This window comes from Dromaius novaehollandiae, chromosome 1 (genome assembly GCF_036370855.1).
Source record: "Dromaius novaehollandiae isolate bDroNov1 chromosome 1, bDroNov1.hap1, whole genome shotgun sequence".
NCBI classification, from domain to species: Eukaryota; Metazoa; Chordata; class Aves; order Casuariiformes; family Dromaiidae; genus Dromaius; species Dromaius novaehollandiae.
Window position 1 is genome coordinate 195,694,626 of NC_088098.1, and position 26,319 is coordinate 195,720,944.

Consider the following 26,319-nt stretch of genomic DNA (forward strand, 5'->3'; position numbering starts at 1 on the left):
ATCCAAAAGCAAGGCTGGAAGTGACCTATCCACTAAGCAGATCAGATAACCAGGGGTCTAGGGCTCAAACTTGCTCCCTGGCTCTTTTTTATTTAGCAGTTGTCCTAGAGGAAATGAAGCAGGACTACCAGCCCAGAAAAGATGGTCTTTAGAGGGGAATGGCTTCAGAAAAGCCTTGAAGTCCATTTCCAGTTCCTCAGAGTTTCAAGTCTCCTTCAAAGCAGTTTCTGAATGTTATGCATTGATGGTTTGCTTTGCTTTTCTTCTTTTTATAATCACAGTGATCTTATTCCCTACATTGAACACTTTACTTGTGCTATCCTGAAATGCAGAACATAACATTATTATTTTGCAATGAATCTAGTATCCATTGCAAAGTCACTTCACTTACACGGCTTTTATGTCCACTGTTATGTTAAATTATGGAAGAAAGATGCTGCAACTGAGCACGTCCTGGCTGGAATAGTTGTTATTTCAGTGCATTTAGCTGTCAAATGTATCTGTTAGATTACCTAACACGAGCAAAATTTCCAATCAGACTGGAGAAGGCTTGCTCTTAGAATGAAAAATGGGCATTTAACGTGGAATCTGCAATTTTCCTAATAATGTGAGAGACAACTCAGTGGTGAAGAATTCTTCACCCAACAAAGCAGGATTCATCTTGCTGATACATTGCATGAAGCAGGGGGCTAGATGACTCAATGGGCTACTAATGGGAGTGGGGCTATCACCTGACTTTTCCCAGAGCATTATGTCCTTGTTTATGATGTCTGTGTACTGATACCTCCTGAGCACTATTACATTCTTTACCTCGCCCTTGCTTAAGTCTTTATTCATTGCTTATTAGCCAGGCAGCACCCCATAGGAATGATTATGCTCGACTCCAGTGCCCTCTGTAGGTGAAGAGGTCTGCTTTCTCTGCCACCATCATTGGCAGGTTATTTATCTACAAAGCCAGTTAAATATGTTCCAGTTTCCAAATGGTCTCCAGGGATTTCTGATTTTCATATCCACAAAGCAAATTACTTCTTTTATTTTCCCAGTGTGACCTCCTGTCTGCAATTTTTCACTGGCACTTGGAATCAACCCCTTTGGACTCTAATTCCAGCTCTGCCACTAACTTACTCTATAGCCTTGATCAACTCACTTAAACCCTGTGTCACAGTTATTTTTGGCTACAAAAACAAGCTCAGATGGGGTTTTCAAGGCTTGACAAACTAAAATCCTCTAGTGTGAGAAATTAAATAGGTTGGTGGATGCAGCAGTGAGAGCTAAACAGCACAAGCAGGAAATACTGGCAAGCCAATATCACAGCCTTTACTTTGGAATTTCGCCCTCTAGTTAAAAGAACAGAGAAATATTGGGATGCATTGCCACATCTCATCTGTTTGTGATGAGGTTGGCAATCATGCCTTGCTACACTGAAAGAGCTGAGAATGTACCTATCCTCAGAGGCACCCGAGCCTCCACAGGGACAGCTGTATATCCAAACAATGGCTATTTGATAATAAACTGAAGGGTGACCAGTGCAATAAAGTGTGAAAGACTAAATTATGACTGTAAACCATGAGTGTGGTATGACCAACTAGCAAGTTAGATGTGTGGATACAGAATTACACATACATCCACAGCTAAAAGGATTTTGCAAAATCCACTTAATCCCTGCTTGCATGGACGCAAGGTGCAATTTCCCCAATGCAGATGGAAAGCTCAAGGAGAAGGCCTTTCTCATGTCCAGAGTAAGGGCTCCTAAGTTCATGGGTTAGGTGGTTCTGCTCTAATGCACTAGATTGAAATAGGCAGGAAAAAATGCAACCACGCTGTGACATGGTAAATCAGATCCTCTCCCTGCTCATTTGGAAATACCGAGCTCTTTCAAAAAACACCCATTACAAAATAAAGTCAGAGGTATTTGGAGAAGAACAATTACATTTCTTAACAACTCCTGAACCATGGACTATCCTGATCAACCTGCTGGAAAATGTGTGCCTTGGGCACTCACGGATGGAAAAACATGTTGCTCCCCTAATGCAGCAGTAAGCCTGGTGCTGTGAGCTGTCAAGGAGGAGCTGTGCCCTGCTGGGTGTGTGGGGAGATTGAGCAGCGGCGGCTGGACTAGATGATCTCCAGAGGTCCCTTCCAGCCTCAGTGATTCTGTGATTCTGAGTACCAGATCTGGGTCCAGAAAGAACAGGGCTATGAGGGGTGACTGATCTTCCAACCAGAAACCTGCCCAGTCTGGGAGCAGCTCCACAGAGCTGCTGTTCCCTTGCTCTCAGTCTGTCTCATGTCAACCTCCTGCGATAGAAGGATAACACTGGACACAGGATGAGTGTACAGTGGAGTATGAATCAGGAGGAAAAAGTTAGTAAAACTCATCATGTGATGCTGAAGGAAACATGGATTGAAAAGACAGGCTTAAACTCTAAGCAATTAGGGACACAGTAGCAGTTTCCAAGCAGCAGAGTGAAAGATTTTGATTAACTTCAGTAATTATGAGACTGAAGAGTTCTGGAGCAAACCAAGGGACTGGAAGGAGGGAGAACTGTCTGCCCCACAGAGAGAAAGAGTTGGTTCATTGTTTGTGTGTGGTGATTAACAGAATCATAATGGATGAGAACATGAGATAGATAAATATACTAATTGTCAGGTTAGTATATTTACTTACTACTGCTAGTGCTACCTATATAACCCACTCCTGCACCGATCAGTCTGAGAAAAAACAAAGCGTTGTCCATCCTAGTGGTCCTGGGAGCTTGCAGGAACACTTCAAAGAGTAGTAGAGGTGAGCCATAAACTCTCGCGGCAAGAAGTTGATTTGTGCAACAAATTTCGGCACAAATGCTAATGCCTCATGATCCAAGGGAGGCAAGGCTTGCAGCTAGAATTACTACCTTTTTTTAGACAAACTGACACACTGACATGGCCAAGGGGATTAAAAAAAAGCATACAAAAAGCCCAAGTCTTTTGAGAACCCCACCCCTCCTTCATTTTGGAAACCAAAGGAGGAAATTCGAGGGGGTTTGCAAGAAAACCATCTTTCATAAACTGAAAGGAGAACAAAAAGACATGGCTCAGCACAGACTCTGTCCTTGTACAGAAAAAAAGATCAAAAAAAGCTTGTTTAGAATGCAAAAACCTTCGAAACAAAGAAATTTACAGGACCTTCTAATGCATCTTTAAAAATCAATGCACAAACAGAAAAAGGGAGTTTGTCCGGGATGAAACAGCCTAGGCACACAAAGCCTTTTCATTGCACTTTACAAGACTGCAAATCAATAACAACTAAGAGGCATAGCAATTAAAATGGATAAAATCCAGAGGGAGTGCTTTAAACTCCCCCACAGAGGAATCAACCCAAAACCTTACATAGGAGAAAGAAGGAGAAACATCCTTAACAAAGACGTTCACTGGGATCAGCTGTCAAAGATTACAAGCCCATTGACAGCAGAGAAAATAAACAAGAAGAGTGAAGACAAGTTGGGGTTAGAGAGCAGGGGAGGACAGAGTTTTTGCCAACAGCTCCCTTTCGAGGAAAAGCTACAGAACAGCCCATAATACAGCTGCTAACTAACTGTTCAGCCCAGCCACACATTTTCCTATTTCCTTTCTGTTTGTGTTAGGGGTCACAAGTTGGGATGCGGAGTATCTGTTTGACCTATCTGTCCGACTGCCCACTAGTGAGGATGGTGGCTGCACCCAGCCCTGGCATACCATGGGCATTACATGCTAAATCTAACACTGGGCAGCTGGGACACAAGTGGCATAAAACTGTCATCATATCGGGTTGCATTTGCACTCCCATCCCGGGAGTGTTTTACAGTACATCAAGTACAGGGAGTAAGTGGTTATCATTTCCCTTTTTACAAACACATGACCTCACAGATACTGGGCTGCAGTCACAACTGTGCTCCATTTTGATGCTTTCCTGTTTTGTTTTTTTTTTCTCTCTTGGGCAAAATGTAGGCTAGCCTGTTTTCCTGCAGTTTGTATCCTGTGCGCAATGGGTAAATGATGTCCCCAGTGCAGTAGTGAGGGAAGGGGTAGGAGGATTGTGAGAACAGCTGCCGTGGAGCCCCCCACAGACCGGCTTCGGGCACCAGCCTGAAAATGCACGTGGAAGACACCTGGTACCTACAGAGTGTTCAGACATAAAGCCTTCTCCTTGACCTTGGGACTGGTTTGTCCCTTGCACAGACCGCATCTGACTCAGAGTTTTGCTCCAGATTTACTTTACCTCAGAATGTGAAAAATTCACCCTCCACCTCCAGTCTGCAATGGGATTGGCAAAATCTCCTGGGCAGACAGAATTACGCTGGCAAAAGGGGCTCTGCTGGCTTGTCTCGTGTTTCCTGGGCTGCTGACCCTGGTGCTCTGCTGGGGCCCAGGCAGCGTACCCAGAGCACCCAGTGTCTGGGGCATGGCAAGGTCTTGTGGTTCAGACTGCAGAGTCCACCTGCACGTGGCAGGTATTATCGTGAAAAAAGCCTTTGTGAATTGTGGTTGCTGAACCGGGTAAGGATTGCTGCTGCTGAAAAAATCAGAACTGTCTCTGCTGCTCACTGAGTGCAATACGAAACATGAATAAAGGTCAGCTGCAGGGATCTTTTCCATAACCCACAGCAGGGCCTTCTGCCACCGTGTGAGCAGTGCTTGTAGGCGACGCACTCCAGCTACAAGACTAAAATAGCCATATGTGAGAGCGTTCCTACCTACTTGGAGAAGGCAAAGCAAGGGGAAACACTTGGTGCACACGATCTAAGAGATATCTAGTGCCTGAACAGCGGAGCAGGAGTCTAAAACCTGGGCTGCATCACCTGCTTGATATTTATGCTATGTGTGACAGTGCCTCCATCACTTCATCTTACCTCCCTTTAACTATCATCTGAAATAATGATGGGCAGGATTATGATGGCCTTACTTGTGTTGGGCATATTCTTCTGCAACACTTCATTTCATTTAAATTGACTAGAATAGATGGGTGTGCAGGGAGCAGAGCTTGTCTTAATATTTGTGATATTGGTAAAACATTTGGAGATATGTAAAGAAAATACATGGTAATGTACTGTGCTACTATGGAGAAATAATATTGTAAATAACAGTGAGGAAATGCAGTAAAGGTGTTCTGCAAGTTATTTGTGCCGTCACCAATTTATTAGCAGTGTCTTCGTGTTAGAGATGATCAATGTATTTCATTGCCTGAATTCATTCAATATTTGCATGAACTGCTTTTCACAAATGAACAGCATGACTGACCTGCTCCTGATGCTGACACTTGGCTTGTGCGAGCTGCAGCCTGTGCTCCTCCTGCAAGCGCTCCATCTCGGCGTCGTACTGTGCCTGCAGCCGCTGCTCCAGTGCCTGCAGCTGCTCCTGCTGCTGCCAGCGCAGCTTCCTCACCTCCTCCTCAAATCGCCTCTCCAGCTCCTCCTTCTCGTTTTGTAGTTTTTCACATCTTGCTGTGTTGAGGGCTGTGGAGACAAGACCGGACTATCAGGCTCTGAACTCTTTAGGAGCAAACGGTGGCGTTGGCTCTGTTTGCACAGCCGGAGCACACAGGGTTCCTATCAGTTAGGATACTATGAATTGCAGCCATCAAGGGCTCGCTCTCGCCCTTACACACACATACACACACATTTATTTGAACAGAGGCACAGGCAGAGTTCTGTAAAAACCCATGTAAAACGGGGATCTGATTAAATATAATAATAAAAAGGAGGAAACTCCGTAGACCTGCAGGCTGACTGGCGTCACCTCCTCACCAGCACAATCTTGGATTCCCAAATCAAGTCTTCAGAGCTTTTGTTTTGTCTTGGATATTAGACACAGTCATTTGATGCAAAGCATTTCATCTGGGATACAAGATTTTCTTTATCTCCATCTCTCAAGCCAGGGCCTTGGCAATGCATCCACTTCCAGTTACATGCCAGGAAAGCAGAAGATATATGGGCTCTTGAGGTGCATCCTGACACATGTTGTTATGCAAGGGGTGCAATCAGCCACTTGACTGGGAAAAGGACATACACCTCATGCATCCCATTTTCCATCCATTAGAAGCTTCTCACCCCACAGACCAGGCTCTTGCACCAGCTCCATTCAGGAGAATATCCTGAAGACACTAATGTATACTTCCTTAAAATATTTTTATATTCAAACCACTATATTGTGTGCTTCAGGGACTCAGAGAACTCAGATGAAAGGCTGATTCTGAAGACAATCAGAAGCTGTGAATTTTTTATCTTTGTGAACTGATCCAGTGACTATGTCTCCAACTTCACAAGCATATTTAGAACTTGTTTCAGGAAGTACAACTCCAGTGGTTTCATCGCATCAAGGATGTTTAATCTGCTACCCCATTTGGTTCCTACTCTGTATCATTCCCTGGGTCCCGCTACAGCAGTGTTACAGACAGCTCCTCAGCCCTCAACTTTGCTGAAGGACTGCTCCAACCAATTCAGATATTGAAGGCTTGATACAAGTTGGGCCAGGTCAGCCATACCGTACTTAGGGATTGAATTTGCTTGTTTTCAAAGATCTAACATGTAACAAATCATTAAAATCATCATGACAATTATATTCAGACTGACACATTGGAAAAAGAAGAGATGTGTTTTTAATGCCACTGTTACACCTTCCTTCTGATCTAGGCCCATAAATGGCTTAGAAAAATCACCAACTTTTGATTTTACTGTCTATAGCAATCCCTCATCCTTCCTTTGCCTTTCAAACTGCATGTGCCACTCACAGCCCTGTGTGATGATGTAAATCAGAGAACTGGAAGCAGCTGCCTCTCTGGGTAAAGAACTCCTAGACTTTTCAAAACCACATTCATCCTATGATTGCCATGTTACGTTTGCTTATTGAATGTGGCAAAAGATGTGCTTTCCTGACTCCTTCTGCTATGTCATCAGACTGAGATAATTTTTTTGGGTTTGTATCAATTTGTCACAGAAATCACCCACCACTGTGATCTCAGTTCATGTTAGGTGTATCCACACCAGGTAGTTTAGGCACCCAAACTAACCCTCCCTTCCCTCACATAGCTATTTCTCACTTTGTTTCAAGCTCCGTTCTTCCACGCCTATTGGATAGCAATATCCAGACATGCTCAGTATGTCTAGACAAACGTCACTAATGCAGACCTGTTCCAATATGGATGTTTGCTGGAGCACTAAAATGGACTCAGTGCCCCTTTCATGCCAATTTCTGCTCCTTATGGAAAGAGAGAAAGTGAGGCTGGACCAGGGAGCCTAGGAACACAGCAAGAGCACATCCAAAGCTTTCCCACCCGCCTTGTGCCTGAATGGGACCATCTGGAATTTATATGGTCATTAGTGGAAATTCCTTGTCTCTTGGCAATTTGGATTCTAGCTGTAAACCCTCTATCCTGTTTTTGCTGTTGAGTGACTATATGGCTACATGTCCTGTACCAGTTTTCCTTGGTGTGTAAAGCCATCACAGAGCTGGAGGACCAGGCATAAAGCTTACAGCTCCGGTTTCAGTAGAATTGAAACTTACTCAGGCTTTAAATTGGAGCTATAATGAAACCTGTTCATTTACAACTTCTTCAGTGAGACTGCCCAGCACACAGGGCTGGGCAATGAAATGACATGTTCTAACTAAAAGGAAGTCAATCTGAAACACAAACATCCCTAACCTGAAACAGGAAAGTATTCAAGTCTTTCAAATCAACTCCAGTGCATGTTCACAGAGGAAGGAGGAGGAAAGCAGGGGAGCTGTGTTCCCCATATACCCAAAACCACTAATGGATGCAAATAATGAGGCCACTGCCCAGGACATTTGCCCTGTGCTGAATATAAAGCACTTCTGACCAGGAGGAGTGCTCCCCATCACTGTCTCCCAGACCCAGGGAAATGAGGCCAAGGCCTGAGGTGGGGAGGAAAGACTGAATCTCTCCTTAGACAGTAGGTGGTAATTTGGGTCTGAGTCTATTGGGACAGGAGCAGCAGGAGGAGACACCTATGCAGCCACATACAAGGTCTGTGGCTCCATCACCCCCCTTAGGAGCAGGTAACATCTCTGGAGAGCCTGTCTTGCTGGAGCCAGTTTTTAACCAGATGTGGCTTCAGCAGGTGGCTCTGCTGTACCAGACTGAATCACTTCCAGCAGAGCCTTGACTGCAGAGACCTGAATGGAAAAATTGTTAACTTTGCTGGAAAACACTGAATTTTGCTATTAAACTTTGGGATGTAGACACTGTAACACTGAGTTTCTCTCATGCCAGAAATAGTCACTAAAAAAAGTTGTATAAATGCAATATTGACATGGAGTAAATGGCATTAGACCAGAATTTAGTTATTCTTGCAATAGCCACTACACAAAAAACATGGATAAAATGTGCTAGACACTCTGCTGGAAGAAATTAATGGAGCTGCTGATTTATACCGAGTGAGAATCTGACCTGCTAGGCAGTGGCATTACATAGCTACAGATGGAGCTTCAGTAAACTAGGCAAGTAGACAGATTAGCTCCAGGTTAGATAAATAAAACATATAACATTTTACATCTATATAGAAGAGTTTCATGGTGGCCTGCAGAAATGAGTGTGAAGCAAAGGAGTAGTAGAATGGGGAACACTGTTCTTTATCTTATGAATTTTTAAAGTTACAACTACAGTAGCTCCCAGTGAATAAACCCCCCCTTTCAAGTTCATCCCACTTTCGGCATGTTTTCAAGCTTATATACAGTATCTTGCTATTGCATCCTCACTTTTTTGGCAATGGATGGACCTGCTGTTCATCACTCAGAGCTATTTGAAACTCACATAGGTTGGATCAGACACTTATTTAGCAAAGTCAGTTTCCTCACTAAGAACATGGGCCATATCCCAACTGGGAGGTGAAGTCACCTAGCTGCAGTGACATGCCTGCTGGCTTAGCCACGAGCACGGACCTGGCAGTCCTGGTGGGTACGAGGGCTCTGAATGGCTCAGTGTTTCCCCAAATACTGAGACCACAGCAGACTCCTGTGTCCATACTGGGTAGCATTCTTGGTTATCCAAACACAGCCCTGAACCCCTGCACTGGAGATGACTGCATGTTTCTTTTTAATGCACAGAGCCTGAGAACATACAGAGTGCACAGTGCTGGCACACAGCAAGGCAGGAGGGACACAGCGCTCACCGAAAGCCCTAGAGGAATGTAAAACGCCAGTAAAAACTTAGCAGCAACTAGATGTTTCCACAGCCACCTATGGGGAAACAAAGCACAACTGCTATCCATTGCTATTGAACAGAGTTAAGGTGGGCTTTTTAAAAATTAAAAAAAAATTTTTTTTAGATATCTCGGTTGCTGCTTATACACTGGAAGCAACTCTGACATAAGATGGCATTTCCTGCAATGACAGCTTGCTCTAGGTTAAATGAGAGTGGCTGACACTGCATCCCTGCTCCCCTTGCACTAAGCTGTTCTGATTTCCCTGTCTGAGAGACTTCCATATGACTGTGCGTCAGACATGATCAAACCCATTTCAAGACAGGTTGAGAAGGTGAGGGAAAGTGAAATGTCACTAATGGATTGACCCTCCTGCACGAAACCAGTCGCAGGCCAGCCTTGCAGGCCCCGGTACTTTATCCTCAGTGTGGTTACTCTCGTGGGAGCGGGGGATGGGTGTCACTGTGGGCACTTACATGGATCACCTGCTTCTGACATGAGAAATGGATTCTTCGTTCGAAAGTGATCATGAACTGTGTGGCCTCTCCTCTTACTTCTGACTGCCAGCCATAGATTCACAGACACATCATAGAGCACTTGTTCAGGTTAAGGCTCCCCTGACTGGGACAAATTTTTCATTGAACGAAGGACTCTGTTTCACCAGAAAGGCATATCCAGAAGGAGCTGGCACACAGGCTTTGAAACTCTTGTTGATTCAGATAGTCTAAATACTAAACTCAACATCTGATTGTCTTCCATTTATCTAGGTATTTTTGCATTTCCATACCTCCTCTCTACCCAATTCACATCATTGACAAAGGAATGGATGATTCTGACTTTTAATTTCCATTAATTTAACAGAAAACAGAAGGTGCTCAAAACCTGCCAGGACTGGGTCCCTCTTTATTGCAGTAGTCTTAATGTTGCAGCGGAAAAGCGTGTATATTTACAATTAATAAAGATGGGCATCTTGAGTGTAAAATGATTGCTTGTAATGTTTTTACTAGCCTTGGTATTTCTAGCAAAATATATGAGCAAGTCTTATTTTACAAAATAACAATTCCCTCAGCATTTACAGAGCTGTGCAGCACATTCCTCCTCAGGGCTGGGAAGGGAGAAGCACTCTCCTATTTCACTACATGCTGGTTTTGGTCGAGGTGTGTTGCTTTGCAGCTGTGCTAGGGGTACACACGTGGTGTGTTCCTGCCACTCAACTGAGGAGCAGTAATTCATTTGCCTTTGCTCACAGGCCCCTTTCTGAAACAGGTGGGTTTCACCTCACCTAGCTTTAGGTGAAATAGGTAGATAACCCTGGATTCAGTTGCCTACGGACCAGTGACTAGTGCAATTTGAGATGTGCTAGGGTATTCTTTAAGGCTGCCACTGCGCATGGATGTGGGCTTCTCATGGGTGCCCTGCTATATTTCTAAGTCTCATATAGATGTTTTGGAAAAAGGTATCCCCCATGCTGCTATGTGCTGGCAACTAAATCAAACCCTCTGGGTGAGATTCAAGCACAGATTCAAACACCTACATAAACTGGCATGTGCAGAGGTGCCTCCATGCCTAGAGTAGGCAGTGGAGAGGTGGCCAAAGTGAGACAGAGACCCCACTGACCGAACACAGTTGAATGCACTAGCATGAACTGAATAGTGCTCTAGACTCCACTGGCTGCAAGTCTGTTGTCTAAATAAAGGTGGTATGAGTTATCTGAGGTGACCCTGCCCGGCTCCAGAGGGTGCAGATCTCCATCGGTTGTGTTACACTGCCAGACACCTGTGGATGTCTCGGGTTCCCTCGGGCATCCCCAGTGGCACCAGACACACATGTTTAGGCAGCTGAATTCTGGCTTAAATCTCCGTTGCCTGAGATGGGAGCTTTGACACCCAGCTCACACGTGGACATTTAAAGTCTTAGGACTTAGGGAAGGACATTTCTGTCCTCTAAACTAGCAATTTGGTTCCACACATAGTCCGTGGGGAGAGCAGCATCTCAGCATGATCAGACCACCACTCCTGAACATCTACTCGCCCCACCTGTATCACCCTCAGCTCGTGTTGCTCTCTTTATTGACTAGATGGGGAACCTAGAGGTCCAGAGTAGACCAGATATCCAACTCTAAGCTACCTAAAGTCATGTGAGATGGATCTTCATACCCAAGCTCAATCACTGGCATTGCTTTAGCAGTGGTTTATTTACCAAACAGATCTCCTTAAAAATACATTCCCACTTCTGACCAGTGGATTATACCTCACTGCTTTATTGCTTTGTGTCCAGGAATCCTGCAATCAGTTTCTGTTGAAGCAAATGAAAGCTACACGTTTTCAACACCAGACGTATTCAGTCCCTAAGTCATAATTCTGAATTAGAGCTATTGCCTAAACAACTGAATGTTGGACCAAATAGTTGTATCAGCCCTGGCTAGTCCAGCCTTGTTTTACTGATTCATTCAGGCATTGGTATCAGTGAAAGTCTAACACAGTGAACTTACACATGAGAAATCGGGAATTTCTGACCAACGCCCATGCTATTTAACTGGACCGGTTAATTTTAAATTAACGAGAAACTAATTTTCAAAGTGACTGAGATAAGTCAGGAATACAACTTCATTGTCATCAAAATAAATAAGGAACTGTTAAGCTATCTATATTTTCCCTAAATTTTTATCTATAATTACTATTGTCAAGTACAAGACTTTTTCATTTATATTTGCATAAAACTTGGCAGAATATGTACATTATTGTACAATATACATCCATCTGATAATGACATTAAAATAACCCTCCCATTGTGCAGGTGGGTTACACATCTCCGCTAGCCCTCACAACCCCAGCTTTGCATCATTGCTTTAGGGACAGCAAAGATCCACACTGACGAGAGCTGCTCTCATGCACTTGGCCTTTGCCATTTCACCTTGCTCAGAGATTTAAAACACTATCTGTTTCACAAAACTTAATTTTATATTTTCTGTCAAAGGAAAACAGATTGTCCAGCATTTTCTAACATACACTAAAAACCATACACATTCATCTTCCATATCTTTTGATTTATCACAGAATCACAGAACAGTTGAGGTTGGAAGGACCTCTGGAGATCATCTAGTCCAACCCTTTTGCTCAAGCGGGAGTCACCTAGAACCTAGAGCGCATTGCCTAGGACCATGTTCAGATGGCTTTTGAGTATCTCCAAGGATGGAGACTCCACAACCTCTCTGGGCAGAAATATTTCTGATATATATCAGAAAGTATCCTGCTGATTAATTTTTATCATCCTACCAGACTGCACTACCTGCCTATGTTCATCTTTTTGTGCATAACTAGAGAATATCCTGACAATATTTCTTTTAAATACACCAAAAAAAAAAAGAACTTTCCTGCAAGTATTTTTAATAAAGAAAAAATGTAAAAGTATGAGTTCCATGATATTGCCTCAGGCCTCCCCTGGACTGTCTCTGTACAGGTTTTCTGTTTGCTTAAAATACAGACAAATTTTATAAAAACAATCAGTGAGCAACAATAATACCTGTGCATAGCTGCACTGAATGAAATGCACTGGAAGGGAAAGCAGGTCTCTGAGTAGCACCCCCAGGCGCTTGGGGAGGACCCCGCGAAGGCTGTGGCTCTCACCCTTGCAGCTGCTGTGCTGCCCGGTGCTCCCTATGGCCATCAGAGACAGGGCACTGCAGAGGGGCTGCATGAGCACGCAGCGCTCCCCCAGGTGCCGGGCCCTCTCCTTGGTGACAGGAGCCAGCTGGCAAAGCCTGCAGGGTCAGAGCTCAGCCATTCACCGTGGATTTGGTGCTGACAGGTCAGGACTGGTCTTGTAACCTGGTCTGTATGTGACTTCTGGGGGCTGCTACTGCAAAAGCCCTAGCTGCATCCCTACCAGGAGCCCTTCTACCTGTGCATCTGGAGCTTCTGCTGCTGCATGCACAGGTGCAAAGTAGACTGCAACGGCAAGGGCAGTGGGTGCATAGAGAACTTGATTTCATATTACCAAGTATGTTGTGCTGTGACCCAAAACTAGCAGTAAATTATACCAGTGACAAAGTTCTCCAGCAAAAGATCAAGTGCTCTGTACTCATTACAGCTGTATAAAACCAGTGCAACTGGAGGCAGAGCTCATGGTCTCTGGCACTACACCACTCTTCACATGTCACCGCTTGCAAACGCGCCAGAGCGGATCAGCCCTCTGCTCCCTGCTGTACACCCGCTGGAGAAAACGAGCAAATCCAGCCTGCTAGAAATAGGTAGGCCTTGCAAATAAGAACTGGGTATTCAAGGAAGAGAAGAGAGCTTCAGATGTGCGCTGCCTAAGGAATGCACCAGCCACAGCAGCCCCCTGCAAGCACGGTGCAAATGTAGTGTGCGGATGAAGACAGACATCTCAGAGTAATTGGAAATGCTGTTTTGCTATTGCTATAGCATCCTTTGGAAATGGGGGCAACTCCACAAAAAGGATCTGTCACGGAGAGGGCTAAAACATGATCTTGCTATGCTTGCTGCCCTAGGTCTCACTGCTGCCCATCAGCCTTGGCATACACAAGCCTTGCAGCCTTGCAGTCTCACCACTGCCAGCCCCTGCAGGTCCCTGTGCCCCCCACGCTCTCCCCGGGGCCTTATTCATGCTCTGCATGGGCAAGGGGACTGATCTGAGCTGGGCCAGGCTCCATCCTGCTCCATGGCACAACGCGTGGGACCCCATGCCTGGGGTCCCCCACGCAGGCAAAGCTGAGAGGTGCACCCAGTCCACCAGCCAGGGCCCTTCCTCCCTCCTGCTCACCATCCTTTTGTCCTGGGATACAAAAAGCCTTCAGAGATACTAATAAGCCTGCCTTGATCTTGGGGTCCGTCAGTTTGTAGCTGAGCTGCAAAACGCGTGAGCACCCGCTAGGTGCTGCGCTCCCAGCTCACCGCAACAGCCGCAGAGTGCCCGCTGCTCGTCCGGCTGTTTCCTCCTTAGTGGTGGTGGCACGTGTGGACGGTCTTTGAGAATAGGAGCTACAGATGTACGCAGAAATGTTCGTCTAGTAAAGACGATGCACAATTAGCTCCAGTGTGTATGGGGACAAACTTGTCTCCACAACAGCAAAGAGGGAAAATTATTGTTCCCTGCAAGGCTGCAAAGCCCCTCGCCACCAGGCTTCTGGAGATGCTTCATCGCATCTATGCAGGTGCCCCAAGATTATCTCACAGGGAATAGTGGCTTCTGTGTAAGGTGAGAGAAGCACTTTCACTGTCGCTTTGCTTGTGCTACTTACCCACTTCATCCCTGATGTTTGCAAGCTCCACTGACAACTCCTTTTCTTTCACAAGGGCACTTTCATTCTGTTCAGAGAAGAAGAGAGAGAAATATGTACAGCACCCAGGTTTATCCCAGAAAAGCACTTTCACGTGTTCATTTGGTAAAGCAGATTAGACTGATTGCTCAGATCTTTTTTATTTTTGGGGGGGAGGAGGGAAAGGGAATTATAATGAACTCATTCAGTTTTTAAATCAAGCTTAGGAGCCAGCACGCACTGGCAACAAATATATCACATCTGTACGGATGCACATACACAAACCCATGTGCACAGGACAGCACAGAATGCACTGCTGCTCCTATGCGTCTAAAACAACATTTGTACTTCTGTATCATTTTGAGGACTGCACGTACAACATAGTATTATTAATTCTGTTAAAATAGTTTCATCTATTTGTTTTTCTGCATTTAACCACCTCTAAACACAGTAATGTGCTCATACATTCAAGTAGGACAGTGCAGTTTACTGTACTTAAACCATTCTCTACGTGGGAGGCCTACCCTACACATACAGACACCACTGATGGCCCAATGCTCCTGCCTTTATTTCTACATTGATTCTGGTGTTTTAATTAATCTGTAAAGCACAAGAGCTCCCTTCTTTCAACTCTCTCAAAAGAAACATAAAACACAAGGAATTAAAACAGATGAACAGAACAAAGGAAAAATAAAGCATATTTATGTTAATACTAAGATGTCATTACTAAAATGCAAGGACTTGGACAGCAGATGTTTCATAAGCACCGTGCAAAGTGACAAATAAAAGACTCAGGAAAATATATAGGAGTTTGACTTAGTACAATAAATCCCAGCATAAATGCTACAAGCATAAAACCATTTTAAATTGGAATGTATCCTGAATCACATTAGGCAGGAGACAAAAGAAGGTATCCTGCCGGGCAGGTCACCAATGATTAGGAAAACTAGATCAGGCTACTATAAATATGCTTCCAGTTAGAAAAGACCCAGAATCTTTAAAAGGCACTACAGAAAAATCATTTTCAAGAGAAAAGGCAGTGCAGTAGCAAATGGAATTAAAAGGAATCCTAGAAAGTAAATCTTTCAGTAATAAGCAAGCAAGGCTAATAAAAATCTAGGGGACAGAAAGGATTAGTTCTGCAGCAGGATAGTTAATAGATGGGATAGCAAATTAGTTCTGTCTTAACAAAACGAATGTCAAAAAAAAAAAAGATTTCAGAGACTAATGTTTTTGTTTATTTTTCCTTTATTTAATTTTTAACTCTGAGGAATGAAAAATACGGCAAAGCAAATACAGATATTAGAAAAAATATCCTTTTTTTGAAGGACAGAATGATATAACAAAATTCACAGAAGACCTCCCATTGTATTCCCGATTCCTTTGCTGAGCAGTACAACGCATCTCCTTCCCACTGACTTTCTGCTGGTGCACACTTTGCCCCTGACACTTGCTGCTTCTCCCAGTGACACAACACTGTCACCTTGAGGTTGTACCATCTCGGACGTAAAGAAAAAGGGTAATATATGCATCTCTGTGTGGGGGCTCTTAGTTTATTTTTAAAGTTCATGACTGTATGAACTGCACACACATAATATCGTAATTTTTCTTAGCAACGTGCCAGCAGGGCAAGGGGTGACCCTGTGGTCACTTGGGCAAGGGCCCCCTGGACTATGCCATTCTATGCCCTATGGCAGCCTTGAACCATCCAGTACTACTAAAAATATATATATATATATATTGCTTTAAAGGGTGTGTAAAAGGAAGGACAGTATTTACTTGTTTCAACTAGGGTACAGGGCCAGGCAAGTTGAGACCCTGCAGTAATGACACTTTCCTAAAGATTTCTAAATTTTCTCTCTCTCTAAGACTATGCATATATACTTCTCAGGTGACTGAAATGCACATTTATTTCAATGGCACGATTTTTCCTCTCACTCTGATTGCCTCTGCATAGTCTTTACTATGGCCCCTAACCATCACAGTAACTTTTTAGTTTTATTAAGAGGCTGATAACCACTTTTATTAGGTATTACAGAAGTGCTTTATTTTTAGTAATACAAAGAAATTAATAACATCTGGAATCTGAAGTAATAATCTACTCACTGTCCTTTTGGGATGATTTCCATGAGTTCCAAGGAATATGCTTTCTGACAAATTTTGCTGTAAACTGAGCAACTAGTTGAGCTGATTCAAGACCCTGTGGTGCCAGAGGAGAACCAGGTCATGCCATCAGCTTTCTTACTGTGTCAGGAGAAGAAGCCAGGCATGCAAAGCTGGGCTTCGCCAAATAGCCCAAACCCTGCTGACGAGCACCGCTGTGGGGTCCCTAGGCCTGACCAGACTGCATTAAGCACAAAACAACATGAAGTTCTGTTTTTTGTTTTGTTTTGTTTTCTAGTAAAAAAAAAAAAAAAGAAAAAATAAAATGTAAAATAGGTTGATATGTTACAAAACAGAGTCCTTCACAGGGATTCCCAAAACAGCAGCCTTACTGGAGCCGAGGTTTCCCCTTTTGGAGCATATCAGTGCATCTGCCCATGCAGTCTGATTAACTCTGTGGAGCCGTTTTAGGAAGTGCTCGAGACAGATTGCCAGCATTGGTGCCCTTGAAGGCATCTGCACAGGGATATACTGGATATGGTGCTCACAGATGGGAAGCACCCACTCATTTCGCCAGCTCCCACTGTTTGAAACAAAACCTATTTAAAGCAAGGGAGCTCAGTATAAACCATCACCAACACCCACAGACGTGCAGAACTCAGTGGGATTGTTGTCATTCTACTTGCATGAAAAAAATGAAAATCAAGTTAAAAAATGACATCCTAAGAAAAAAAAACTTGTTAAAATTTTGAACGCGAGCTAATTACGTACTGCCTCATAAGAATTATAACCAACTGCTTTTTGATATTTATGTTATCTCAGATGACACATGCCTCATCTTGTGGACAGCCTCCGGGGCTACCTCGAGCAGCTGGAGCTGGCACAGCTCACGTGCCTTTGCAGTCACATGTCTTCCCTGCCAATATTTCTTCTACTGTATTTTATTTTAGTCAGAGCTCCCTGAGTGCTCTTCTGGGCCTCATGTTCAGGTTTCCTGGAAGGTCAGATCTGTGAGGATTGTACTCGATGCCAAGTTTTGAAGTAGTCCCTCTTCTGCAAAGGATTGTTTTGCAGAACAAGACCACGAAAATTCAGTGTCCTAAGTCTTCCCAGCACTCTTGATCCAGAGCTCTTGATCTGACAGCCTTTACCTGATGGCTGTAGAGATTTGTCCTTGTTTTCCTCTTATGAGAGAGCGTCAAGGTGTAGTTTCAGCTAATCGTCCTATCAGCCTCACGGTTTCCTGGATGTGCAGTGAACTTTCAAATCCCTGACACGTCCTATTACCATAACCTGCTTTGTCAGTGTAACATTACAGATTTGGACTGCACATATTCCCGGGACGAGTGTAAACTCGACACTAATATGATATGAAAGAGCCTCTCCTTGTTACCATCAGTGTGATCCTACACATAACCAGCATTTCAATACCAGTACAGCCAGGGAATTGGGAATGCAAGTGCTTAGTAAACCAAACATTACCGCAGAGCAAAACCAGATCTGACGAGAAAATGTAAAGCTATCAAGTCCAGGGCTGAGACTCGTATAGGCCCAATGTCAAAACATTAAAACAATTACAAAATTCACAAGCACACAAGGAAAAGTCTGCCAAAACAAATGTGTAAAAAGCAAAATTAACATGATATCCTACTCAATTAATCAATCTTCATTAATATTTATATCAACAAAGTATTTGAAACAGAAGACAGGGGAGGCAGAAAGAGCCTCCCAACAGCTTTGTGTCTAATAGGCTCAGCATCTCGAAGGAGCTTTGTAGCCTCCCTTCGCTAGGCCACCAGTTGGAATCAAGCCACTGAGACTGACTGAGGGCCAAATTCAACTTAGATTTAAAAAGGCTCAGCTGCCATAGTAGTGACACAGCTGTTTCCAGAGGGTGAAGGGGTCATAGACAGTATAAGAAGATTGTACAGATTTTTCAGTGTGGCAGTTAAATGCAAGAGAGAAAAAATTGCTTTGATTGTATTTGGAATTAGTTTTTTTCTTGCCGAAATGTGAAACCAAGACAGCGTATTTTGTTGCATTTCCTTTTCAGGTATTTTTAATGAATGATGGATTTAAACATTGCTTGGAAGACCGATGAGAAAGGTCTTCCATTGGCTGCATCCCAAGAAATGACTCTGATATTGCAGTATTTTTTACAAAATAAAATGGTGCTCATGACAGAGATGAAGGAAACCTTCTTCTTTACACTTGCACTATATAACACAATGGTTAAGGCTTCTATCTGACATATGATTTCCCATCTCCTCAATCAGAAAAAATGATATGTTTGCTGTGTGTTTAAACTACTGCTCTGTTGAATAAAAGAGGCAGTAACAACTCTTTCTCTTATCATTGGCTTTATAAAATACAGACCTCCCAATATTTCTCCCATAAAAGACTCAGTGACGGACTGCATTTCAGCAAGTAAAATAGTCACTGAAAAATAGCACTTATGCATTCCCTGTTCAAATCAAAACTCCCTGAGGACAGACTGGGATATGACTTTTATTGGTGCAGCATCCAAATAGCTCCAGGAAAACTGGCAGGTAGTCAGGTGGATAGGCAGCGAAGTAGGAAGGAAGGAGAAATTCATCCAGTTAAGTAACAGTGGATATAATTTAGTGAGGTGGTTCAGAGAAAAATTGCAGGATTAGATATAACTAAGTATGAGGACCTGGAAAATTACCTTGGTAAAAGATAACATGCAATACAGGCCTGAGGATGGACAAGGTGCTGGTGTGGTCTAAACGGATTAAAAAAGAAGGCAAGGGGGGAACGCTCGGGGAAGAGGAAAGACTCTGTTTTAGTTGCATTGAGCTTCAGCTGACAGCTAGACTTCCTCAAGGAGACATCATCAGGGAGAGAGGTCAAGATTTTACTTTGGACCAGGAATAGGTGTGGGGTGGAGAGGCAGAGCTGAGGTTTGCCTTGGAGTACCTTTCCTCAGGGAACTGCAAACTACCTAAGAGATATTAATTCATCAGAAATACTAACTACTTAAACCTCAGAGTACCTTTCAACAACAGGCGAACAGTAGTAGGTCGACTTCACAAATGCGTCCGATTAGGCTGAGAGGGTCAGAAAATTGCCCGTATCTGTATAGGAAGTCAACTGGAGCTAGGAATTAAATACAGGAGCCTGGCGCTGCCTTCCCAGGCTGACACATCTCTCCTCCCTGCCAACCAACATACTTGCAGTACGTTATTTTCTGAGTTCCAGGCACATGTATGGTATCTCCATGAACATTGCCCAGTTCTCTACAATACCTCATAAAAATATGCACTGCGCACAGACACTCTGTGGCACTTATTATTAAAACCATTCTTTCAAAATAGCTTTTCTATAGCCAATACTTCCAAAATGTTTTAAAAAAGAAATTGACCTGCAAATGGTGCTTAGTCACTGTTGTGCATTATTCAGAGTTCCCTGGGGCAAGGCCTTATATTAGCTCTGGAAGGAAAAGCATATACACTGGAAGTTCTCTTGCACCAATTAATATTTCAGATGATACTTGTAGAAGCAATAGCTGAATCCCGTTGCAGCTGATGTTCAGAACGATCTGCAGTCTTCCTTCCAAAAAGGGGTGTTTCAACACTGCTATTTCAATCATGCTGGATAGCAGGTAATCCTCCCCTGTAATTCTCTTTAGGTTAAAGTTTACAAGCAGAACTGATCACCTAGATATCCTCCAGGGGCTGTATTTTAACAAGTTTTACATTAAGCCATACATTTTCCTTAACCTAGTTAGCTGCGTACCTCAAGCTATATTTGAACATACTATTAGGTAAGTGGGAGACACTGTCAGCTTTTCATTAGACCTACTATATGAATATTTTAAAAAGCCAGACTCTAACGAAATATACTGCATGAGTATGTGTTTCTGCCAAGATATTTTCTATTAAGAAAATTAAAGGCATATGTTCATTCTCTCCCTCTTCTGTATGTACTTAAAACCCAGGCAAATGTCCGAAAGAATAGCATGAAAAGCTATGTGTTAAAATTGTCATACAAATTCTCTCCCACATGCTAATCTCCAGCTACCTGTAGCTGCAGTCCTTACCTCTGCACTGACATTTGTTACACGACCCATTTTGGTATCTGGGAATTTGCTTGTTTTAGATTCGACCTGGCATAAGAAAATATGTGGTTTCACCTTGTTTCACTTCTAGATCAGATTTATAACACATCAGAAAGGAGGAATAGTAGAGAGGTAAAACCTTAGTACACTTAGAGCCTGAAAAACCTCTCTTAAAACTTTAAAACTCCATGCAGGGATCCTTTATAACTTGTACTCCACAGGTCTATTAAAAATGTATGAAATGCATAACAAGAAATCAAGCCCGCTGTTACTACAGAACATGTCCCTTATTGTTCCACGAAAATCCAACTCTTACATTTAGACTGCAGGATAAAATTATGTAAGGCACTGCAGTGTGTGTGAAAGGAATGGTTAGATTTGCTCCTGGTGAATGAGAATTCAGCACTCTATAAACACCATGAACATCACTCCCCTCTCCACCACCCCAGGCTGCAGGCACATTACCTATGTTAGCTAGAGGAAGGAGCCCAGATTTAATCACTGTAATGGCTATCTCTCTGCCCTTTCGCCGAAGGATAAAAAGAGGCAAAGTACCGTCTTGTCCAGGCACTGAAGGCAGTAATAAAGCTTGCAGCAGCACTGGCCCATCCCGGCAGGCTTGCTGAAAAGGCAACCAGCTTCATTCAGGATGGCAGGGTGGGAGTCCTAGGCAGCGGGAATGTCACCCAGGGAAGGTGTGCGCGTGCTGCAAGCTGTCACGGTTCGTTTGCATACCCTCCGCTACCTTATTTCTCTCAGTAACTTGAGGAATCCAGGAGCAGGAGGTGGAGGAGGAGGAGGAGCGAGGGAGCAGCATGTCAGGCTCCTGCTGGAGAAGGGAGGGTCACTCGCTGCCGGGAGCGTCAGACTCAGGCAGATCAATAGATGCAGAATAACAGAGCAGTTACTGATTTCACCGCCCTCTGAAGACAGCCAGGCTCCCCTTTCTGCAAACTAACGCTCACCAGCTCCTCCAGCCTCCTCCGAAGTGGGATCTGGTTTCTCTGCCAGACAAACATTTGCCCAGAACGGAGCACACCCAGCAACACGATTGCACGAACGTACGCAAGCAAAGGACAAAAGGGAAAGATTTTGAAACTCAGCAGCAAAAGACCAAAACATACTGGAGTGCTACAGCAAGTCTCGGTTCTCCCCGAGAGGCAGGTCGTGATCATCCTGATCTTCATGCTATATTAAGAGTTATTTATCACTATAACCCTGGCACTCTGCAGCCAGTTTGCTGTTGTCTTTAATCCAAACGTCTCCGAGTGCACCGCAAGTGCCCGCTCTTTCTCGCGGCGCTCCCGCAGGCACATTGGCCACGGTGCACGAAGGGCTCCACGAGGCATGGGGCTGTGATACCCCCGATGCCCGGCTGACGGCTGACTCAGCAGGGACAGCCTGGCAGCGGGCCAGCGGCTGCAGCTGCACCCGCGCTCGCGGGGACAGCGGGAGGCTGCAGCCGGCCCTCTCCATCCCGCCGGGGAGACCTGGCGCCCCTGCCCAGGCTTGTCCGTGATGCCACTTGTGACCTTGAAGAAGCACACCTGTGCGTGCCTCACCGTCCGCACCTCCAAACTAATGCCCAGCCACCGCGCAAGGCCTTCAGCCGATGGCCAGATCCCTTAAGTGTTAATACAGACATAAGCTACCTCTGCATGGTGGCTAGCAATAAGCAGTTTTCTGGTGTCTTTATGATTTTCAGGTTATCTCGTTCCCACCTGCAACCCCACTTGCTGTCTTATTTTGATGTGCAAACCATAAGGGATCTTTTTTTCTCTCTCTCTCTGCCCTTTCCCCTGCTCTCTCTTTTGCCTGTTCTTGATAGATAAGATTCGGTTGTTATCTGAAATATGTAGTTGTGTCTGGGCCAGATCCAAAAGGGGACTCAGTTGTCTCAGGCGTGCAGGACTCTGACCCCGAGCTTTTCATGCACATGGGGAAAGGCAGGCTCTTCTGGCCATCGTCCTTCTCCAGCAGCAGTCCGGTGGGGTCTCCTCAGGGCAGCACCTTCGGCCAGCGAACCGGGGATGCCGAGGCCAGCCATCCTCCCACCCCATGGGGACCATATGCTGGGGTGACAGAGCTCGCCTCCCCCACTGCCTGCACCCTGAGCAGCAGCCGCCCCAGCTCAGAACAAGGACTCTTCTTCAAATCCTTTGTTTCAGTCCTGACCAGAGGAAGACCATTACCCTCTGAACCTCTGTGACTGGTTGTGATTGCAAAAACACAGTATTCTGCTACCTACGTAGAGAGTTTTGTATCCTCAAGGAATTGTCTCTACAGAAATGACTTAAACATGATGTTGGGCAGCCCCTTTCAAAGAATCCAAATAAAAATAACATACATTAAAGATAATGCTAGAAATAGGCAAGAAAGTTCAATGACTTATACCCAAGGTGATATTTGTGCTGCAAATGCCAAAACTGTTTAAACTGTAAAGCATTATTTTCCTGAAAGACTGACCTCAATCAAATTTACAGGAAAACTGCATTGCCTTTAATACTCTGTCTCCATGTAGGAAAGATACAATGTAACCATGGCTCAGATCTGTGCATCTCCGGATAGGCATTTTTTGTTTAATTATATTTTATAGCGTGACTAGTGATACATGAAGTGATTTGGAGAAAAGTAAGAACCAACTAGACTCTTCAGCTGAATCTGTGTTAAATCACATCTCAGTGCTCAGGTAACTTCCTGGTCTGTGCTAACTTTCTATTCTCTCCTTTTCCTGGGTTCAGCCAGGACTTGAAATGACATTTCAGAATATCACAGGCAAGCAAATTTAAAAAAAGAAATGAAAAATCTCTCTTAATGTGCCTGTGTTTCAACAGGCCTGTCCAAGAGCTAACTTTTCCTTATAGCACTTGAAAATTAATTTGGCTAGCTACTGAACAGCTATACAGTAGAGGTAAAAAGATATTTCCCTATCTGGTGAAATCATTTCATCCTCACTGTAGGAACTTCTTTTTTGCCACATAACCTAAAGTCTGTGATTTGGATCTTTTGCAATCTAAATCCTGACTGGAAATATTTTAACTGCTATAGCAAATTAATAGCAGTAATAATCATCCCACTTTGAGACAAATTGCCACAAATATTTATCTGAGTTGCCCATTATAGTGTTCAGAGCAGCATATCTGACTCTCAGGCAAGGAAAAGAAAAAACTGTCGTTACTCCTTTTGTTGTGCTTTTAAAGTGAAGCAGTCACCTTCTTCAGTCACTCTGATAATAATGGTAGATTCTCTGTCTGTGTGTGATGATAAATCCAAGCTAGAGATTAGCTAGCAAGGTCTATGCACCACTACAGACCCACTTAAGCACTAAATTGGAAGATAAAATATTTAAGTGGAATTTAAATTAAGCAAAAGCCATGTGTTGGCCTTCTGGCAAAGGTGAATTGAGCCACTAGACGTTGCTTCTACTTGGAAGGTAGCACTGATAAGGGATAAGGACACTGGGGGAGAGCCAGTAGGCCCTTTGATTAGCTTAGATCCTTTTAGAGAAAGTGAACCTAAGCTCATTCAGTTTAAATTAAGCCTCATCTTGCAGGTATGGACGGGTGTGTAGCATTAAGGTGAGAAAAGACTTAAGCAAAAGGAAAATGAAAACTGCTTTAAAAAACAGTTCTTCAGCCAAATGCACAAAAAAGAGGATGAATAAAGGAGAATTCAGGAGGGCTTTCAGTAGTGGCAAGAAGCTCCAGATCGGAGATAGGTTAATATTACCTCCAAAGTAAAACAAAGCCTCATCCCAGCACTCAGCATGGAGGACTTTGACCGTACAGTTGAAGCCATCAAGGCCCATGGGATGGAGAATATAGAAATGGAAATGAGCACAGCTGAGATGGGAGCAAAAAGCTGAACAAAGTGGGGACATTGTGAGGGTGGACAACATCTATACCCAAATTCTGAAGGAACTGGCACTTTAAATGGCAGGTTCAAACCAAGGTTTTAAATGACCAGTTCTTTTTAATTTAAGGAGAGTAGCAGAAGTGCTAGAGTCAACTACAGGCCTGTTAGTCTGATCTCAGTGGCATGTGGGACTTGGATCAAATACTGGGAGGGAGAATGCAATAAAAAAGAAAGGAAAGTGTCAAGTGCAACAAGGCACCAAAGGCGGATCCACATCAGAGCAGACTAGTGCTTTTCTATGCTGAGAGAATAGATATTTTTTGGTGAGGGCAATATGGTAACTCTCACCTATTAGGAATCAAATGACTTCAGACATGGTGCCAACCACAAAATTGTTAGCCAGGCTGGAAAAGAAGGGGAGTAGCTGAAGGACTGTTAATCAGGGAAGGAGCTGGCTAAGGGGATGCTGACAATAAGTTTCAGTAAATGGAACTACTGGGCTGAGTGGAGATAATTAACGGAGCTGTTCAGAGACCAGTCCTAGTGGCAATTATGCTCCTTAATGACCCTGGCAAAAAATCTGGTGTGTGCTAATGAGACACTGAGATGCACTGTCAGTCAAGAGGGGAGTTGAAACATCATGCTTGTCAAGTTGGATGATATTTAGGGCTACAGTACTGGGCAACAGAAGAAGCATAAAATACTGAGAAGTTCAAGGCCACAATATTTGGGAGAAATAACAAGAATTTCAAGTAGAAGATGGGGGCTCATCAGCTGAAAATAATAAAGAAACAGAAGGACTGTGCTTATTACTCAGCCATAGGATGACTAGGAACTATATCTTTAGTACAGCTCTGAAAAAGCTAAATACAACATTAAGCTGTAGGAAAGAGAGAAAAGGGGAATTTAAATGTTTTATGGAAAGCCTCAGGGAGGTCTCATCTGGGACTGCACACAGCTCTAGTCACCCATGTTTCAGGGGTATCAGTTCTGACCTATACAGCCTATAGCACCAAAGGGGTGCCATATAAGCACATGCCTGTTTCAGCCTAAAAAGCAACAAGAAGATGAAAAATGATAGTATTCCATAAAGATATCAGGGAGGTAAACACCAGGAGAGGGAAAAGTACTTTAAGTAAAAAAATATATTTATATAAGAATAAAAGGGGGCAAGCTTGGAAATACAGAAGTCTTCCAGTCATGAGAGATTCTGAAACAGTCTTCCCTTACGAACAGAAGAAAAGATTTTAAAATCTTCAGCTGAAATTTGATCAGTTTAGGGAAGGGGTTATAGGATTTGGATGTTTGTAACAGGCAGGGATGGGTTTTGATGACACAGGATGAACTTTTCTAGGCTTATGTTCCTTCCCCTGCAACACCAGTTTTCTGTGCATTGTCACTACTACATTGCTACGCATCTGTTCATCTTGCTGATGGTCCACACCCAAACTGCGAGCGTGCCTCTGCTGACACAGCTTTGCAGGGGGCTCTGTCCCAGCAGATCTGATTCAGGTTGCCCTTCAAGGCAAAAAGGCAAGGCCTGTAGGTAAAACAAGATCAACAGAGACAGGGAAGACCTGGGCTGTCAGTTAAAAAGCACTGTACATATGAGCTGTACCTCTGTTTTCTTACTGGAAACAGAAAATACATACATGTCCCACAAACAGGGAAACTACTGTTATGCGAAGAATTAGCAATAGGGATAAGAAAAACAAAGGCTGTTAAAATTAGATTTCAAAAAAATCAAAATATTAGTACTCACCAAACAAGAGTATATGTTTTACTGAGCACTCCAACACTTACTGACTTCAGCAGAAACGGTATCTAGT

At 43.8% G+C, this 26,319-nt stretch overlaps 1 protein-coding gene across 3 annotated transcripts in view; it reads right to left on the reverse strand.

The window, feature by feature from the left end:
• The window catches only part of MTUS2 (microtubule associated scaffold protein 2), a 325,349-nt gene that overhangs the window by 19,566 nt on the left and 279,464 nt on the right, over nucleotides 1-26,319 (reverse strand). For all 3 annotated transcript variants that reach the window (XR_010387294.1, XM_064504964.1, XM_064504963.1), the window contains 2 exons: nucleotides 14,434-14,500; nucleotides 5,257-5,471 (listed from right to left, as the gene is read on the reverse strand). Coding sequence is in view for 2 of the 3 variants with exons in the window: in XM_064504964.1 (XP_064361034.1) it covers nucleotides 5,257-5,471; nucleotides 14,434-14,500 (282 nt within the window). In the remaining variant the exon portion in view is untranslated. The remainder of the gene's footprint in view (nucleotides 1-5,256; nucleotides 5,472-14,433; nucleotides 14,501-26,319) is intronic.